General features: G+C 47.1%; 1 protein-coding gene across 1 annotated transcript; it reads right to left on the reverse strand.

The window, feature by feature from the left end:
• Nucleotides 1-7097: 7097 nt before the first annotated feature.
• On the reverse strand, nucleotides 7098-8363 carry CEBPA (CCAAT enhancer binding protein alpha). The gene has a single exon (XM_080638828.1). It carries the CDS (start codon nucleotides 8247-8249, stop codon nucleotides 7272-7274), a length of 978 nt encoding a protein of 325 aa, XP_080494954.1. The 5' UTR covers nucleotides 8250-8363; the 3' UTR covers nucleotides 7098-7271.
• Nucleotides 8364-19192: the final 10829 nt, after the last annotated feature.

Consider the following 19192-nt stretch of genomic DNA (forward strand, 5'->3'; position numbering starts at 1 on the left):
ATTACATGAACTAAATGAAAAATATGAATTACATTCTTCACGTATTACCTAATGATATATATAGCGTTATGGGTCTTATGAAATTTCCACTTGGAATTTGCCTTAGCAAAGGCCGCCCTTTAAATTGGTTTTATCAACTCAGAATTCTTGATGTATATTTGCAAATGTTATTGCTCACAATACAAACATAAAGCAGCATACCTAGAGCTTTATTTATTTACATTACTGACATTTTCACTTGATGCTTTCATGTGGTAATCATATACTGACTTTTTCAAATAAATGTTGCCAATAGAGTTATTATATACATTCCTTACTTAGCAAGCCGAATAATAAAGTGCTATTCTTAAAACTGCAGTCTAGGGAATTGAATCTTAGTTTTATTGCAGTCAATAGCAGCCCCCCTAGCCTCCAGAAACAACTGTAATAAGCTAATTCTGCAACCAATAATAAGATAGGTCAAGAAATTTTTGGTATGAAAGCTCTGGCAATCCCATTCTTTTGGTATTTAACATGAGTTCCAGTAAACACAGGAGGGTTGCTGACTGGAATGAAGCAAGCAGCACTGGCACATAGCCTTCCAAATTTTATATTATTTTATGAGAAGTCTAAATGCTAATTTGCACAATTATGAATCAACAACAGACACTCATTTCAGCCTGACTCTGTCGTCAGGGTTTTAACTGAACTGGCATGTCAATAAAAATGTGAAAATAACTTAAAAAGTTAGATAATATACATTCCCAATCCACCAAACTGAACTTGGTTCCACCAAAGCAAATTAAATCCCAATGTATAAATGACAACACTATGAAAGTAAAGCGTATATGTTACAGAGATGACTATAAGCTTGTATATATTATCTAGAATACGTGATACTTACTGACCAACAGCAGGTCTGGCGTTCAGCCCTGATCTCACAGTTGCTGGTTTGGGTGTACTTAACGGTATTTGTTCACAGCATCTCCTCTCCCAGAGGGACTTCAACACAAATCACATGGTGGATCCAATACATATCAGCAGCCCTAGATTTATTTGGTTCTTGAGGCAAGTCTACAGCCAGATGCATTAGAAGCTGTGGAGAGAATACCCAGAGTGAGACAACTGAGGTACAAAAGTTCCCTAGTATTCAAGAAAGTTCTCAAACATTCTGAAGCATTACTCAGCCATGACTTTGCTGACTCCAATGGGATCTTGCCATACAAAGTCATGCAAATGCCTGCAGTGGGGTTAATTCCTAAATGTGGCTCTTTATTTTAAATGTAAAGAATTAGCAATCATAAAACCCTGCTCAGAAAAGGTGCTGTGCTAACCCCTCTCTACAGTCACATGCTACTGACTCTCAGTGAAGCTGCACTCAGAAAAGCGCTCATTGCTGCCTGATACCAAGCATCCTCACTTTTCGAAGGAGAAGTTCTCAATATAACAAAGGAAGGAGTAATGCCTAAAACTAGGGGAGGTCTTGATTTTGTCAACTAGGAACCTTTGCTGAAATACAAGCTGCCCTGAGCTGCACAGTAAATACAGTCAGTGCAGGCCAGAGCCAGCTTCCACTGCATGGGCCCAATCCTGTTCCCACTAAAGTCAGTGGCAGAACTCCAAGCTGTTTAATGGGAACTGCAACAAGCTTTCTATCTACTTAATATAAATGAAGATACGTATCTCCTCTTTGACATATTTTGGGCTCAAAGCCATTGGCTGACACTTGTTTGGTTCTCTGCACATATGTGACTCATGGGATAATATAATGCCTGATTCCCATTCTGCCAGACCTGTCTTTCTCCGTGGTTAACTATTAATTTCAGAGGCAAGATGCATACTGCAGTAAAATAGGATGGTGTTAAACTAAGAAAATTGCACTTTAATATTCAGAGTAAATGAATTGGATCCCCTTTTGTGAAGATTCCCTTCCAATTAAAGAGCTATACCCACAGAGTCCTTAAGACATCAGCCCATTGCTCCTCCATAGAGATGAAGTTTGTGCAAGTCTCTAGCAAAGTACTTGGCAGGCAAGGTAATGTAAACACGCTGGCTTTACCCTGCCAGGATGGCTTGAGGAGAAACATGATAATGGAAATGACATAAAACAGTCTGTGTTCCAAACAGTTGATTGTTTCAGACTGCCTACACAGAACTGGGTAACTCTGGATATACAAGTGTTAAATAAAGTATAAGCATACACTGATTTTCCAGCAAAGCTGTATTCAGGATAAGAGCAAACTTTCTCTATTTGAATGCATAGCCTAAATTTGAGATACTAAGTAGTACCATTAAAACAAGCAAACAAAATCAAACAAAACAAAAACCAAAACTAATAATATAATATGGGCTGAAAGGAATGATCTGAGCAGACTAATTCTTCTGAAGTTTCTTGTGGTATGCTTATTATTACTAAGTGCTGTCTCGGCTTTAAAATGCAGTTACCTCAGAGGTAATGCAACATTTTCAGATCAGTTTCATATCACCCTTTCAATCACATATCACATTTTCAATCAGCTTCATATCACACTGAAACACAGATATTTCCATGCAAGGTGTGTGTTTGTATGTGATTTCACTTGTAGAAACACAGATTTCATTACAGGGAAACAAAGAGACGCCCAGAATCAGAGATGTCAATGTATAAAACATTATTTTTTACTTAATCTGTTATACCAAGAGAGGGCAGTGAGCCTGCCTTTACCCAGTTAGACATCTGCCATTCTTTTTACCATTGACTTGGGTCTGACCCAATTCAACCAAAAAATTCCAACCAGTAAGCACAAAGCACTATGAAGCATCTGCTTTCACCTAAGAAGAAAAATATCTTCCACTGCCCCCTTTCAGTGTAGAAATTCATGTGAAGCACTCTGAGACCTGTGCTGATCCTCCAAACCCTTGCAGCAGGTGGATGAGGCACAAAAGCTCCTTAGAGGCAAACAGCCTGTTGCAGTGGACAAAGAAAATTAAATCACAGAGAAATCTTGACATTCCTCCACCACCCCCAACCTGTTGCAGGACTGTGTCGTGAGCAATCCCTCAACTCTGTACACAGTGCTGGCAGACAACTACTCCCTTCCTCCCCAACATGTGATTACTCGCTTGGCCTCTCAGTCACTGCCCACCCGCATGTCTCACCCCTCTGTGTCCCCAACCTCACGTCTGGGGCTGGTGAGGGGTGGAGAAGGAAGGACTGCAGAGGCACACTTGTGCGGCAGGGCGGGCAGTGGCTGGCAGCATCGCAGCACTGCTGCGTGTAAAAGGAACAGGCTCGGTGGGAAACTCAAAAAGCCACCCCGCAGTCGTGCAGACAAATGCTGCTGAGTGTACACACACCCACAGCACCCCGCCCAGCACTGGAGCTGCTCAAGCTTTTGCCTAAGCCAGAACAGCTTAGGTGCAGGCTGTGTGCGGGTGGATAGATGAGTGGCAATGCCACATGCAAGGCCAGTCCCTGCCCACAGTGCTGCCGCACTTACCTGCTGCATCCATGGCATGCTGCAGCAGTGTACACTGCCTGCCATCCACTTCTGCAGCAGAGTGAACTGGCAGCTGTTTTCACATGAACATGCTGGACAAGATGATTGATTCCCAGAGGTCCCTTCCAGCTCCATCTGTCCTCCAGTATTTGGAGTAGACAGTGCATAAAACTCCTTTCCATTTAATGCATGTCTGAAACAGGCACAGCATGGGGTCACACATGAGACTGGAGCACTGCAGTGCTGCTCACACTGACCCTGGTGTTAAAGCAAACATCCCTGAACATGCTGCAGTGAGAACTGGGCAGCGGGACTTGTTGAATAGCCATGTGCTTGGGTTAGGCTTCAGGTTGAGAGGAAGAGACCGTGCAAATGTGCAGCTGTGGAAGGGTGTGAGGGGGCTGCCAAAGCAAAACGCAGGCTGCAAAGAGCACAAAGGGGCTGCAAAGAGCACAAAGAGGCTGCAAAGAGCACTGTGCTCTGAGAAATGTTCTGTCTAGGCCCTGGCTGTGGGCCTTGCTGAAGGCTCAGCCTACAGTTAGGGTTAGGATTAGGGAATGCTGCTCATTTTGGCACTGTGTTTAAGGCAAGTGTTTCTAAACACTCTTCTGCTATCAATAATTTACCCTTTGTAGTATTCCTGGGTATGCTGTGTTTATACAACTATTGAAACACCTATGTGGCAGACAGGTGATCCTAATTTTGAATCACAGAATAGTCGATTCTTCTGCCACCAAAGACCTATTTAATCCACAGTTCATTTAAATTAATGGAAAAATCTGCTTTGTCCAAGGCCATAAATGATTTGCTGAAACCACACACACACGGTGAGTCATAGTTCAGAACATAACTCAAAACGACCAGGACTGTATTCCCATGCTCTAACCACTAGATTACAGTCCCTCCCACATATACCCTGCAATAATCTTTGCTCAAATGATAACAGCATTTCCCCACTTTACACATTGGACAGCATTACTCATTAAGGCACATCATACCCGAAGGGAGTAGAGCTCTGCAGGGCCGGGGGAGGAAGGAAGCACAAGTAAAAGTCATTATTTTTGCCCAATACCACTGGAACTTAACTATTCCTATGGAAAATTGCCAGAAATTTACACCTAAATGAAAAATAAAGACTTTCATCCTGCCCCGAACGTATCTTTTGACACCTCGACCAGCGAGTGCTCGCAGACCATCATGATGGACTGTGGAGGGGCAGCCTTACCTTTCCTGCACTTGGCAGACCGGCATGAACCCCGCGTCCAGAGGAGGCAGAGCCCCTCCGCACCCTCAGAGCCACCCTATCGATGTAGTGGCGGTGCGGCTGCCAGCACTGCGCAAGCCCGGCTGCGCCTGGGGCGCTTCGGGAGCCCCTGTGAGGACACGGCCCCATGGCCGGGCATCACCGGGCGGGCTGCGGTGGGGTCAGGCCTGTCCCTTCGGGGTGCTCCACAGGCCATGGCGGCTGCGGGGCTGGGGAGCTCAGCTCTCCCGGGAACAAGGAGAGCACAGCCGCGGCTGGAGCTGAGGGGATCCGAGCGGCTTCTCTTCACACACCTGTGGTGCAGCCGCGGTCCAGGTGCCCACCCGCCCCACAGGTAGCGCCCAGGCCCGCAGCCCGCGGAGCGGAGGCCGAGGGGTGACCGCGGTGTCCCCGTCACCTCAGGGATCCTCGCCCGCCGCCGGGCCCGCGCAGGACGGGGCCGGAACCCGCAGAGCCCCCGGGCCCCGTAGAGCCCCGGGCGGTGCCTCAGGACCCGACCCGGCAGCGGCGAAACTCCTCAGGGGAGGGGAGGGGAGCGCCCGGGCCGCGTCTCGCCGGGAAGGGCCGGGCAGCGGCAGCGCTGCCGAGCGAGTGGAGCGGGGTCTCCCCGCGCCGTGCCCCGCGGCACTGCGTGACCCTCGCGGCCAAGACCCGGGCCCCCTGGAGCGTGTCCCCTCCGCCGCAGGCTGGAGAAGCCTCCGGCCCAGCGCGGGGCGGTATGAGGACGAGAGGAGGTGGCTCTGTGCTGCCGTGCATCTGACACCGCAATCACCGGGGAAGCTGCCGCTCCGTTAGAGGCAACCGTGTGTTTATTGCTCTGAGAGGGAAGAGAGTGAGATGCGCTCCAAAAAGGTCACCGGTGCTGGGCAGGCAGAAGGGGGTCTGGAGGAAGAGAAGGGCATTACGCTCCTGCTGCAGAGGAAGAACTGGAAACACACTGAGAGGCAGGTGGTTATGGTAGAATATATGCTGTTTATTTATGAACGTAACCAGGACTTCTGACACACTTTATATGCAGCTTCCCCCCCCCCCAAATTAAAAAAACAACAGAACACCAATGTGTGTGCATATACATACATGTATACATACCCATACACACACCACACACACCCCCCCAGCACTGCGCTTCTGCTGTCACACTTAGGAACAGCTTCACATCCCCATCGTGGTCTCTTCTCCCATCACAACTACTTCAACTGGGCAAACTTCTGTGCAGCGATGACAGGAAGAATCACTCTGCATTGCTGCCAGCGCTCCCTCGAAGAGGGCCTGTTGGTTTGTTTGTCTTTCTCTCACACTGGGAGAAACTCCAGAGTCCAAAGGTGCTGCAGCACCAGCGACAAGCCTCCTGGCCCCATTGTAGCCTCACGGCCTGCATCCCCCTAGGCACCCTGCCTTGGGGCCAGGAGGCAGCCGCCAGCCCAGGAAGGCGACACACACTCACACTCACCCTCCCACACAAATAATAAAATAACATTGCAGCACAAGGGCATAGTCTCTGTCACCAGATAAGAAAGTCGTGTGATGGCAAAGATCTAAGTAATGCAATAAAAATAAAGTGTAGCTAGTATACACGGAAAGGCTTTCACATTACATGAGGCACAGCTTGGACAGACAGAGACTCAGAAAGGAGCTAAATGTCATGGAATAAAGCAAAATACACTTAAAAGTCCATAGTAAATACCCGCATCGATAGGTATTTATTCATTTGTGCTTCGCCACGTCGTGACATACAGTACAAGACACTCCTGCTCTTCCTTTTGATGGCGGGAGCCCAGCACATTCCCTGCAGGCTGCTGCTGCATCAGTCCCAGGCCATCCATCGGTCTGCAGTGGTGGTGGCCCCTGTTCCGCTCCCAGACAAGGCAGGGGACAGGGCTCAGTTGAGGCAGCCCAGCCAGGCTGGAGCAGTCCTGGCAGCGCTCCTGCAGCTGCCCCACACCTCAGTGCTCTGAATGGGCATCCAGCGCTGAAGGTCTCTCAGCCCTCTGCTCGCTGGCCTCCCTGCAGCCACCCCTTCCTGCTGCACTGCAGGCTAGCTCAGGGCACTCCACAAGCATCCCCAGGTGCCCTGTTCCTCAAGCCTGCATGTCCCTCACCCTTTTAACTCGCACGCCGCCAGGCCGGGGGGAACAGAAAGCCCCAAAGCTCCTGCAGCTAGCTTTTAAGGCACATCTGGATTCCTATGCGTGCTTTATTACTATTATTATGATTTACCCTGTGTAGACACGTGGGCTTTTTAATTCCTTCCTTCCCCTCCTCATTCTCCTTAGAAAACCCACCATGTTTTCAGCTTATTCATGTGTCATCCTTAAGGCACAAACCTTTTAATACTACAGCTGCCTGGCTTCTCGTTTTAGTTGTTAATTGTTAAAAAAAAAAAAAAAAAAAAAAAAAACAACAAAACAAAACCCAAACACCAAACAAAACAAACCCAAAACAAAACAAAAAGAAAATCAGCCCTCCCCTCCCCACCCCGAAATAATCTGAGATCGCTGCGCTCTGCTATGTATAGTAATAGGTGAGTGAGGGCAGCGAGGGTCCCGGCGCTAGGCGCAGCTGCCCATGGCCTTCACCAGCGAGCTCTCGGGCAGCTGCCTGAAGATGCCCCGCAGAGTCTCCAGCTCCCGGGTGAGCTGCTCCACCCGCTTGCGCAGCCGTTCGTTGTCGGTGGTGAGCTCCAGCACCTTCTGCTGCGTCTCCACGTTGCGCTGCTTGGCCTTGTCGCGGCTCTTACGCACCGCGATGTTATTGCGCTCCCGGCGCACCCGGTACTCGTTGCTGTTCTTGTCCACTGTCTTTTTCGATTTGCTCCGGTGGTCCGCGGGCATAATCTTGAGGGCGCCGGCGGCGGGCAGGCCACCAGGGGGGTGCGGGTGGTGCGGATGGTGCGGACTCGGCACGGGCGTGGGGGGCGGCGTGGGGTGCCCGGGCTGGAGGTGCATGGTGGTCTGAGCGCAGTGAGCGATCTGGTACTGCAGGTGGGACGGGTGCTGCTGCGGAGCGTGGTGGGGGTACAGGGCCGACAGGGCCGCCGACTTGACCTCCTCCTCCTCGCGGGGCTCCTGCTTAATCACCAGCGGCCGCAAGCCGGGCGCGGCGATGCGCTCGTACAGAGGGTCGAGCTTGCCGTCCATGTAGCCGGCCACGCAGCCGAAGAGCGGCTGCTGGTGGTGCTGCTGCTGGTGCCCCGGCGCCGAGGCGGCGGCGCCGGCCCCATGCATGCTGTGGAAGTCGAAATCCCCGGCCAGGATGGCCTTGGCTTTCTCCTGCTGCTTGCTGTGCTGGAAGAGGTCGGCCAGGAACTCGTCGTTGAAGGCGGCGGGGTCGATGTAGGCGCTGATGTCGATGGAGTTCTCGTTCTCGCAGATGTCGCTCAGCTCCGCGCCGCCCGCAGCAGGTGCCGCCGCCGAGGGAGCCTCTCTGTAGCTGTAGGCGCTGCCGGGAAGGGGAGTCTGGAGCTGGTGGTGCTGGCCGCTGCTCATCGGGGGCCGGGAATCGACCTCGTAGAAGTTGGCTTGCTCCATGAAGCACCTACAGTCTGCTGGGCATGGTGAAGGGCTCCTGCAATCCAGGTTTCGGACGGGGCGGCGACAACGGCGGCGGTTCTACCAATTCCGCGGCACTCGGGCGGCGAAAGGCACCGCGCTGAGCGGCGCGTTCGTGCGGGGAACGGCACCACTCTCGCCCAGCTCGGCACTGCTCGGTACGGAGAGCCTGGAGCCCGTTTCACGCCCCAGCTCGCCAGAGCACTGCTCGCTTGCCTGCCCGCCTGCCCTGTTGCTAGTGGGTTGCCGCGGTCCTGCGTGCGGTATATATACACGCCCGCAGCAGGACAAGGGATCGCCCTCTAGTGTCCTGCTGTGAACCTCCCGCTGGGAACCTTTGACCATCACGCTGCCGGGTCTTAGCGCCGCGGCCGGGCAGAGCCGCCCTCTAAGGAGAGCGGAGAGAGCCGCCCGCAACCGCGCTCCCCCCCGTCCGCCCCCCCCTTCCCCGCCGCCCCGAGCTTGGCGGACGCTGCGCGCTGGGCTCCGCCCGCCGTGGAGGCTCTGCGCTGATAAGAGGCCCCGGGAAACGTTGCGGGGACTTTGCGCCCTCCCTGCCCGGGTCCGCTCGGCGGGGCAGAGGGGCCGAAGGCGGCGGGTACATTTCCACCGCCCGCCCCAGCGGCTCCCCCGCCGCGCCGCGGAGGAAGTCTCGAAGTTCACCATCACCCGCGCGGTCTTGCAAATATTTGGCCAGGCGGGAATTCTCTCCCCGCCGTGCTCCTCTGCGGGACCCCAGGCACCGCTCACCGGCGGCAGGCACCGCCGGCCCGGCTTCACCGGCGGGACCCGCGGGGCTCGCCCGGTGACGACCCCGGGCAGCGCTAGGACTCGTCCACGGATGGCGCCCAGCGGGACGGGGCGGAGGCCTCGGGGGAAAGCGGGGGCTCCCCAACGCCGCTCCGGCCGGGGGGAACGTTCTCTCTGCGCCTGCTGTCGGCCCGTCGAGCCCGCAGGAGCTGCTATCCCCTGCCACCTGCGGGCCAGCGGCCCCGGTGCCTCCGGCAGCCCCGCGTCTCTGGCCGCACGCAGGAGGGGTCGGGTGAAGGCGCGGAGCTCCCGTTCCTCCCGCCGCACGAGCCCCGCAGGTAACCGTAACTACAGACGTCCCCAAAGGCACAGGCAGCGGTCTCGCGTGGTGCGCGGCGCCCACAGACCCCCGCCCGCGTTTACCCGAGATAAAGCTGGCCCAGCCGCTCCCGCTCCCTCGGCGCGGCAGCAGCCCCCACCTAGACGCCGTTCGCCTTCCCGGGCTCCTTTTCCTGGTTGCTTCGGAGGAGGCGATCGGTTCACTCCTCTCCGGGGGCAGCCTCGGTGTAAAGCCGCGGCCTTGCTCGGAGCCCCCGTGTCAGCTTCAGCTCGGAGGGGTGAGGATGCACCTGATGTCCCCCAGCTGCGGTCCCTCGCAGTGTGCAGAGCAGATGTAGCTGTCCCCCCTTCGCACATCCCCTCCCCGGGCATTCAGCTCTGCTACTCCAGAAGGTCCCTTTGAAAAAGGCATAGAAAAAGGACAAGTCGAGGCCGTTGGAGCAGGTGCAGGTGTTAAATTGCTACAGGAAGATTTGCAGAGAAAGTGACTCAAACATAGTAATGGCTGGAGAAAAAGATAATGAAAATTGCTGCAATTCTCATTTATAGATGTTGTAGTAAAACAGAAACTTGGAACAGTAAATTCCTTGCTCAGAAAGGGTTTGACAGATTCCTTGCAATTAAAAATAATTGACAAACTCTAAAACAGGAAACAAAATTACAACATACCAGGAGCCCACGTTTTTGTATCACACAATGCACACAGGAACCTGTTTCATGAGCAAAAGCGAGACCAGGGGGGTCAGTTGGCTTTTGCATTCTCAGTGTTCTCTCACGAGAATCGATTCTGTGATTACAGCAGGAAAACACTAATTGACAGGGTATTTTTGTACATTAATTGACAGGTACTGATAGAATATACTTTTCAGCATTTGATACCAACAGAAAAATAAAAATCAATCCTAAATTCTTTCTATACACAGTCAGTATCTACAAAAAGATATGTGTTGGCTTCACTGCAGCAACAGTGCTGCACAAGGTACTTCAGCCATCCCAGGAGCTGCAGCACTGTCTGGGCAACCCAAACACTAGGAAGAAGAACTCTGAACAAAGTCATGATATGGAGGAAAAAGCCTCAAGTCTGTGACAGGAGCAAGTTTGAGGTGTTTCAGAGTGGATAGTAAAGTGTCACTGACTACACCTGACTGTCCAAATTCTGCTTGTTCTACTCAAGTGAACCCAGAAAAGGGACAAACCCAGAGCTGGACTTTTCGCCTACTGGGAGGAATATCACCTGGAGTAGCACCTGGTAAGCAGTTTATACTGGGAGCTTCCAAAAGGCCTTACCCACCTCTCAAGTCAGCAGAAACAGAAACAGGCTGCGGACATTTAAAATAAAAGGTCAGTGCTCCATGAAACAGCAGAAGCGTATAACTAAGTTTGTCATTTAATAACGATACCTACGCCTCTGTAGTCTTAAAACGCTCTCCCATTTTACAATCATTCTGAAATTAAGGCCTAACCACATATTAAAAGAAATTCAAAGTAAATCAAAAAGTTTAGGATCAGATTCCATTCCTAATTACTGTAATTAAAGAACAAGTCCCCACAATTTAAGGACTAGTTTGCTTGGTATCTTTTTCTTTTTACATAGACCCCTTTAATCTAAGTTAAGAACTTTTAAATAATCTCTTTTTACATGAAAACATAAATTCCTGTTCAAATTGTATAAAATGGGCTCCCAGACTTAGACAAATAAGACAACTCCTCATGTTTTTATTGTCCCTCCTTCTTTAAAGGCAAGTAAAACATTTAGAACCTGATCATATCCCGGACAAGCACAAATGCGTATTTCACATTCACTAACTGGCTCCAAATATTTCAACTCTTATATCAAGAGAAAACTTCTGTTCTCATTGCTTCAGTTCCTTGTGTCAGGGAGTTAATATAACTAAAAGAGGAAGGATGTGTGTTGCATACTATGGATCCCTGAAGCAGCAATGTCAACTCTTGAGGGTGCTATTCTTCCATCTCAAAGCAGATCTCGCTGCCTGGATGCTAGGGGAGGACAAAAGAAGTGCTCCACCATTCAAAACAGCACCAGAAGTCATTTATACAAAGTCGGCAGCCGTGGTTTCTGCTAGTAGGGAAGGAAACTGAACAGAAAAACATAATAATGGAGGAATGCGAATATCCATCTGCTTTATGTAAGTGAATTTTGTGACTGCTGAGAGTTTTTAATTGCACCAAAGTCTCTTCATTTCAGCTGAACTTGGCTCCTGTGCTGTTCTCAGGCCTCTGACTCCCCTGGGCTGCAAAACAAGTTACCTGGCTACAGGATCCAGGCTGGTTTTATAGGCTGCGTGGGCAGTACAGTGCTCTGCTTTCTGATCCAACAGCTCGGAAGTATGTGCAGAACATGGCATGTGGCAGCCCCGTTAAGAATCACAGTGCTATTACACATTTATTTTACTACCTTGTTAAATGAGAATATTTCATTGCTACTGACAAAACTCCAGAATTCCCCATCCGCACGCAAAACTTCTCAGGGCGAGTGCCAGCATGGCGCAGCCTCTCCTCTCTCCCACCTGCAGAACGGGTGGGAGGAAAGGAGGCAGGGCAGGGATGGGCGCTGTGGAGCTGGAAGGATAGTGCTGCTGGCCTGGGAGTGATAAGGGGATGCTATCTTCAGCTGGGCGTAGTGCTGTGCCGCCAGTGCACCTGAGGAGTAGGCAGGGATGGAGCAGCTGTAGTTTCCTATGTGCATAAAGAGCTGGCAATCTACCATCTTCCTTGTTGTGGTGTAATGAAACACAAACTTCTCCCCTCTCCTCTGTTTTCTGCCCCAGGGAGGGGAAACGTGATACTGCACATAAAAGCTGCCACACATTACAGTTTTCAAAGGAAAAAGCTTTACGTGCAAACCTTGGAGGCCAGCAGATCAGTATGCAGCATGGCGTGGCAAGCCAGCCAAGACCTTCCCTTCAGCTGGGAAAGGCAGCTCTCAACTGATTACCATTTTTGATGTGCAGTTTGGTCCAACAACAGATGATTTAATTACTTATCTTTACAGCTTTTTCCTTTGGAGAACCACTGTTACATCTCCAATGTGAACTAACTCAGATCCATGATATTTTCCTCTTCCTTCTTAACATCATTCTTCTCGTCTTCAGGATCTCTATGACCATGTTCTCAAACCCTGCTGTCCTTGTGTTCTATTGGCTCCTCTCCTGAGAGCTCAGTCCTTTGCCATTACCAAACTAGCTGACTGGGACAGCTTGCTTACTGCCCACTTCCATTCAAATGGTGCTCATAACCCAATCTATTTCCACCTGTAATCATATGCAATCAGTCTGTGAAGTTGTAGGTGGTTTATCTGTTCACAGTTTTTGCATTGTTTATGAGCCATTACATACATAGTTCCTATATTATAGTTAGCACCATATTTCACTGACCATGTTCATGGTGCCCAGAATTTTCTAAATGCTTTTCAGATACAGGATTAAGTTCTTTTCCAAAGAACATACAGTTGAAATACCACAAAACCCCCAAAAGAATGTGATAGTATTGCACCTATATCACCTCTCACTGTACAGTTTTTTTCTCCAGTATTAAGCCATCATCTTTGCCTCAAGACTTCCCCAAATAATGTTTACAGTCCTCCTACTGGTATGCAACAGTTATCCCTTTGCTCACTATTTGGCCTATCCTTGAATCATCCATTCACTCTCTAGTATTTTACTTCAGACTGAACAATAACCTCCCTTCTTTTACACCTATATTTCCTTTCCAATATTCTGTCTACCTTACAAACTTCAGTGGTTTCTCTCATCATGAATAGCTCACGATCTTTAATTCATTCATGGTTACATCTCCCTGGGAGGTGGAACAATGTTGTTATTCTCTATTTCACAGCAAGAGGGTAACAGATGGAATGACTTGCCAAGGCCACATAAGAAATAGGCAGCAAAGCTGAGAATTTAATCTCTCCTATGTCTTGACCTAATATCACAACCAATGAGCATGCAAAAGTTTGATACTGCTTCCCTACAAGTGGAACACTTAATTTTTCATACACTTCCTTGTTATTTTTCTTAAATGAAAAGTTAAATTAATTTTTATCTTGAAATAAATTTATTTTTGAAATGAACTGACACAAAATTGTCATTATTTTGTTTTTTATTTCTGCCATTGTATCTTTGAGGGAATATATAGGAAATACAACTTATTTTTTAATAGGCCCTAGCCCTAGTCTATTGAATTGAAGACTCGCATTGACCTGAGTAGGAACTGATGCAGACCCTCAGCTGGCATACAAATTATGCAGCAGAATAGCAATAGGGTAGCTATCATACTCCAGACTCAGTTCCCAACTCTGTTTTTACGGTCAGTGTTCTCAAAATGCTCTCTGAAGACTTTAACTCTTAGAATGTGGCTGGCTACTTTTCACGGGATCATCCAAGATGTAATAAAAAAAAAAGAAATTAAATCTCCTTGTAAATCCAGGAAACTGGAACAAAGCTGGCACCTGTGTTTGCACACAGGTGACACCAACTGCAGGCCTTTAATTTAGATGCTGTCAAAGTGCCTACATGAGCTATGCAGGGAACTTAGGCTCAATCCCAATGTCCTAAACTGCATTTAAGCCTAGATACTAACTAAAGGAGCAGCTATGACTGAACACATATACTGGTAACTGTTCCAGAGCACACCTATGTGAACACTGCAGTGGAACACTGAATCACACAAGAGTACCCTTGTTTGTCTATTATACAGGTGTTCTGATTTTGCGTTAATCCTTTGAAAATAATCATGTAGTCATCCTGAAAGATTATTCACACCTGTTCTTTCAATGAAAAAGGTAGTTTATTGGGATAAGCATAAATTTGGTGGTGTTTAAGAAGACCACGTATAGTCAATCCCAAATCATCCATTTTCAGTAGTTACATTTATAAAGATGGGCTCATACATTTTGAGATGGCTACTTAAGTAATGGGGAGCCTTGTCACTGACTTAAAAGTTACTCTTTGCTGACCTCACAAGAGTTTCAAAAAGAACATGGTACTGCATGGCTCAGGCTTCATCACTCTAAGTAGTTCTTGTTTGCACTGTGGACATTATTCTGGGAGCATCTGCAAAAATAAAGTGAAAAGATTTATATTATGGAAATACCAAATATGTTAGGCACTTCCCTGAGGTACAGAAAAAGACCCTTTGCTACACAAAGAATTTACTATCAGAACAAGCTATGAAAAGTGAGAGTGATGGGAATGGAAAGGAAGAGGAAGACCAGCTTATAAAAGAGTTGTGCCATTTCTTAATTATGTATTTTAGTACATGGCACATCCTGTCACAAAATTTAGTCCATGGCATGGACTGAGTTCTATGTTCTCATACTCTCTAACTTTACTTTCCCTTATGAGAGATTGTTACAAGGATCAAAATTAACTAAGTGTAAAAATGTGGTAAAAAGGTTAGATTCTGTAGTATGGATACGAAAGCCTCATACTCTCATTCCACAAATGAACACATTGCTGAATCCATGGCAGACTTCACTGGGATGAGAAGTGCACGAGGTCCCTCAAAGAGCTCAAGGATCTGGTGGGCTTTTTACACTTCTCTTACATTGAAGCTATTGTGTGATTCACAAGACAGACAATGGAATAGCCTCACTACCCAGTGGTTCATAGTTTTTGATTCCCAGCCTGCAAATATTCGATGCTCAAAGCATCTATGGAATTAAGGACTAAGACCTGGAAATATGAAGATAATATACCTTTGGTGCAACCCTTCTTTTATTAATGTCATAAACCATTCGACTTCAGTAGCAGAAAGGTTTGGGGCCACACTTGAGTCATGTTGTAAAATGTCAGGTTTTATAAGTATTGACTCTATACTAATAGAAAGCACTTTTACTGCTCAGTGTGGATGCCGTCTTGTGTCTGAAAATCTGACCTCCCTGCTGAGCTAAACTCAGCTTTCTCTAATTATTCCACTGCCAGCCCAGGGATTACTGGTGTGAGTAATCTAAGCAGGAGTTGGCCTACTAAATGAAAAATGTCAAAGGCGGCAAGAGGGAAGGGAGTCACAAGGAAGCTCTGCAAAGTTCTTAGAGTCACTCAGTGACATCACCAATGAATCCAAACCGTGATCAAAGCAATCACCAGCATCGGGAAACAAGAGGCACACAGAGGAAGGAAGCAAGTCAGAGGCAACCTCATCTTGAAATGGTCGCAGTTTCGTTATCAATTTCAAGCTAACAGTGATACTTCTGGCACCAGAATTTCTCTGACTCCCCTAAGAATAACCACTGCACAAAGATGAAACTTAAGAGGCAGTTTACCCTTACAAGTTGGTGTACAGTGCTCAAGTCACCGTCTGCAGCATGTTGACCCTGGCACAGAGTGGTTTCACCTCAAAGACTGATCATGCAGCAGGCTGATGGGGCAGCACCAGCTTTCCTGCACCCACTGGCAGGTGATGTGAGATACAGCCCTCCATTCTCTGCAGAAATCCCGAAGGCCACTTGAAAACATGCAGAGAAAAGGACCTGGCACACAGGTATTCTGCCTTCTAAGCCTCTGTAGAAAGAGAAGTTGCACACAGACATTCAGCATGCTAATCGTGATCATACAAGTAAGAAGACACTACTTAAATGTAAAATAAAACATAAAAATAAAGAGACATAAAAATGGGACATTACAGCACTGCAGGAGTCCCACAAGACTTTCATAGTTATTTAAACTGGAATATTATGCTCTAGGTAAAACAAGTCTTAATCTTAAGCGCAGTAAGAGTTGATCACAAACTAGGCGAGTTTAATAATCAATAGGTTTTTCCTGAAAGGATCACAATCCCATAAAAAAATCTAGAAACTAAGGCTGCAAGGTTACAAGGACATTTCAAAGTTTTAGAGGAAAACAGCACTGGCTACCTACAAACCATTCCTTCTGCTTAGTTTTTAAAGGCAGTTGACAGCTGAGCTACAGAGTGCTTTAAATAAAAATAATAGGATTCTTATGAATAAAAGCAGAAGACTTCTTTTAATGGAAGCCATCATCTTCTTCATTCATTTTATGGAAGCATAAAAATATTTCATTTGTAATAGTATTTCAGAAAGTAAAAAGCCAGTGAATGCTAGGCTGTTTGCAAGATGTTTTGGTACCTAAACCCTCATAAAGCAATGCTGAAAAGGCACGGCCCTTCAGTTAAGAGGTGGCAACAACATCATGTGACTTACATGGCCATACAGTTAATACTGGAGTTAAGTATAAACAAAGCTAATCATTTAGCAAGAGCCCAGGGCTCAGAGGTTTCCAATTCCTGCAAAGTACTTGTATTTCTAAGTAAAAAATGAACCAGTTAGGAATTGGGCTCCCACACTGCAAAAATGTCTATTTTCTTTTCCTTTTGCTGCTATAATTAAAGATAGGAAATGGGAATAAGTTTTTGAAGTCTCATTTATTCACTTTGAAGCATTCTTTCAGGCCTAAACAATCAAACTAGATGCTAAATGTATGCAAATTATATGTAATATTAATATGAGCATAAATCCCACATTCCTTAACAAACCCCAACATTCTGTTAATAGGGAATAGGAACAGTACAAACTGCTCACATTTATGACATAAATGTGGTAAGTGTATCATGAAATTTAACATGACAAAGTAAAATCTAATTTTTTTAAAAAGAAATTCCTGTATTCTTTACAAGCTGGCAAAAATTCTGGAGTTTTGATTATATGAGTTGCACTGTTCCAAAAAGAATTCATGTGACATGCTATAGTGTGGGGTACTACAGTTCTGGGGTTCATTTTAGTAAAATACATTATTTTAAAAGGAAGATAATGATCTATATCCTGCATGCCACAGAACCCATAGCATGGGGAGGATGAATCTGTGCTGGTTGTCTGCAGTCTGGCACTCAGCTGCCAAAAGAGAAAGACAGAAAAGTGTAACCCAGCACAGAACCCTGTTGCTCCGTATCAGAGAAGTAATTGCTGACAGTAACAGCAGCCAACACAGTTAGGTCAGACAGCCAACACAGGTCTGGAAAAACAGTACAGCTGATAGTAGGTCACTATCTTCCATTTAAAAAGGGGCTATTTCATACCAGCATGAATGTTCAGGGGCCTTATAGAAAGGCTTAGTAGATGTAGTATTTCTACAACTAAGTGCAGAGCTTATGGATCCTTTACACTTAAGTCATCAAGAAATAATTTGCATCAATGGTAGGCGTTTAGACCACATGGAAATTACTTTTCTGCTTTATTAATAAACTGAAATAAACATCACTTACCCAGCTCAGGATATCACTGATAAAGCTTGCGGCTCCCATTTCCTTCTCTGTTATGGAAGTGCAAGACACTGTGAGTGTCCAAACTATAGTTGTCCCTTGTACATAGCTGTGCAAGCTCCGCAGCCGATTCCATTGGATGTGCAACAGTTGGTGCTTGTATGTTATGGAACATAATCAAACCCTAAATATCTGTGTCCCTATTATGATAAAAAGCTAAATGTTCAAACTGTGGGAAATGCTGCAGGTAGAACTCAGATCTTCTGACACATCAACTGCAAACTCTGCTTTCAGGAAGCCAGACTGCCTCAGTGCCAATGACCATTTGTGTGAGTGGACTCCGAGCTATTCAGTCAAATCTCCCTTGCAGCACTGAAATACTTTTGAGTCCTTGGATCTACATATTTTGGCCAGGGCTAAAAAAAGTCCATCTGGTGGTAGAGTATAAGAACATGTGACATGTATCAACTTTTAAGGCCACTAAAAACCCAGAAGTCTATTTAAAAACACTCAGAAAGAAAGTTAAAGCATACGCACTCTTTAGTTTCCCCATAGCTCAGCTACGAGTGCTGCTATAGCATCAAGGATCTGAGAGCTGTCTGTGAACTCTCACCAAACCTATGGCCACAGGTAGTGTGCCTTTGCAGGATGAAAGCCAACAACACACAGACTGCTTCAGAATAATGTTGCAGAATGAATAAATGCCCCTACATTAACACAGTGGTCATACAAATGAAATATTTTGTTATAAACTCCTTTGTGTTTAAGGCATTTGTGCCCAAGGTTTTCCAGCACATGCATTACACCCCTCAGTTTTGTCCCACCTGCTCAGTCCCTGAATGTCAAAGGGCTCTACACAAGAGGAGAAAGAGAACCTAAGGTGAAAGTACACACAAACAATGTACCTCGAAGAAATTCATTTCCTGGTAAGCAAAGTCCTTTTCTCCAACTGCCAAACTGCATTTCCACTGGGACTGTGGGTGACTTCAAAGCAATGCCTGCACTCCCTGGAGGAGGGCCTCAAAAACCTGGACAAAGAACTGTGACTTTCACCACATCCACTGTGCTTTGAAGGCTCCTACGATTGTGTACACCTTGGTAAAGTCCTGTTTGGAATGTGTATGTTCAGCAAACACTGGGTATGCAGAGAAAGAGTCTTCTGGGAAGCCACCATGTCTCAGTCTCTGCCAGGTGGCTGCTGCACTATGTTGATTGCTAGTGCACATACAGCACTGGGAGTCTATGAGAGCACGTTCAATGTCTTTTGAAGTGTTCTGTGTTCCCGTTGCCTTTTCCTTTGCATGTTACTCTTTTTTTGTCCCATATTTTGGCAGACAGGCTGTTCCCCTCTACGTTACCAACATCCACTTTATTGTAACATTGCTGGATTCTCTCCTCAGGCAAAATTCCTGATAATTCCAGTTGGTGTCTTAATTGTGCAAGAACTTCTGACCAAGTAAGTCATGCCTGATGCAGGAAACCCCCTCACGATGGTTAAACAACTCAGAACGAGAAGTTTCCTCTGTATAGACATCTGCTGAGTTGTTTTTTAAGGCCAGTGAGGTGCAGAAACATGACCTCAAAGAATATGCTAGCAA

This window comes from Psittacula echo (assembly GCF_963264785.1).
Source record: "Psittacula echo genome assembly, chromosome: Z".
Classification (NCBI taxonomy): Eukaryota; Metazoa; Chordata; class Aves; order Psittaciformes; family Psittacidae; genus Psittacula; species Psittacula echo.

Excerpts from the sequence above, each read along its gene's own strand:
- CEBPA (XM_080638828.1), bottom strand. The coding sequence starts at position 8,249 with ATGGAGCAAGCCAACTTCTACGAGGTCGATTCCCGGCCCCCGATGAGC.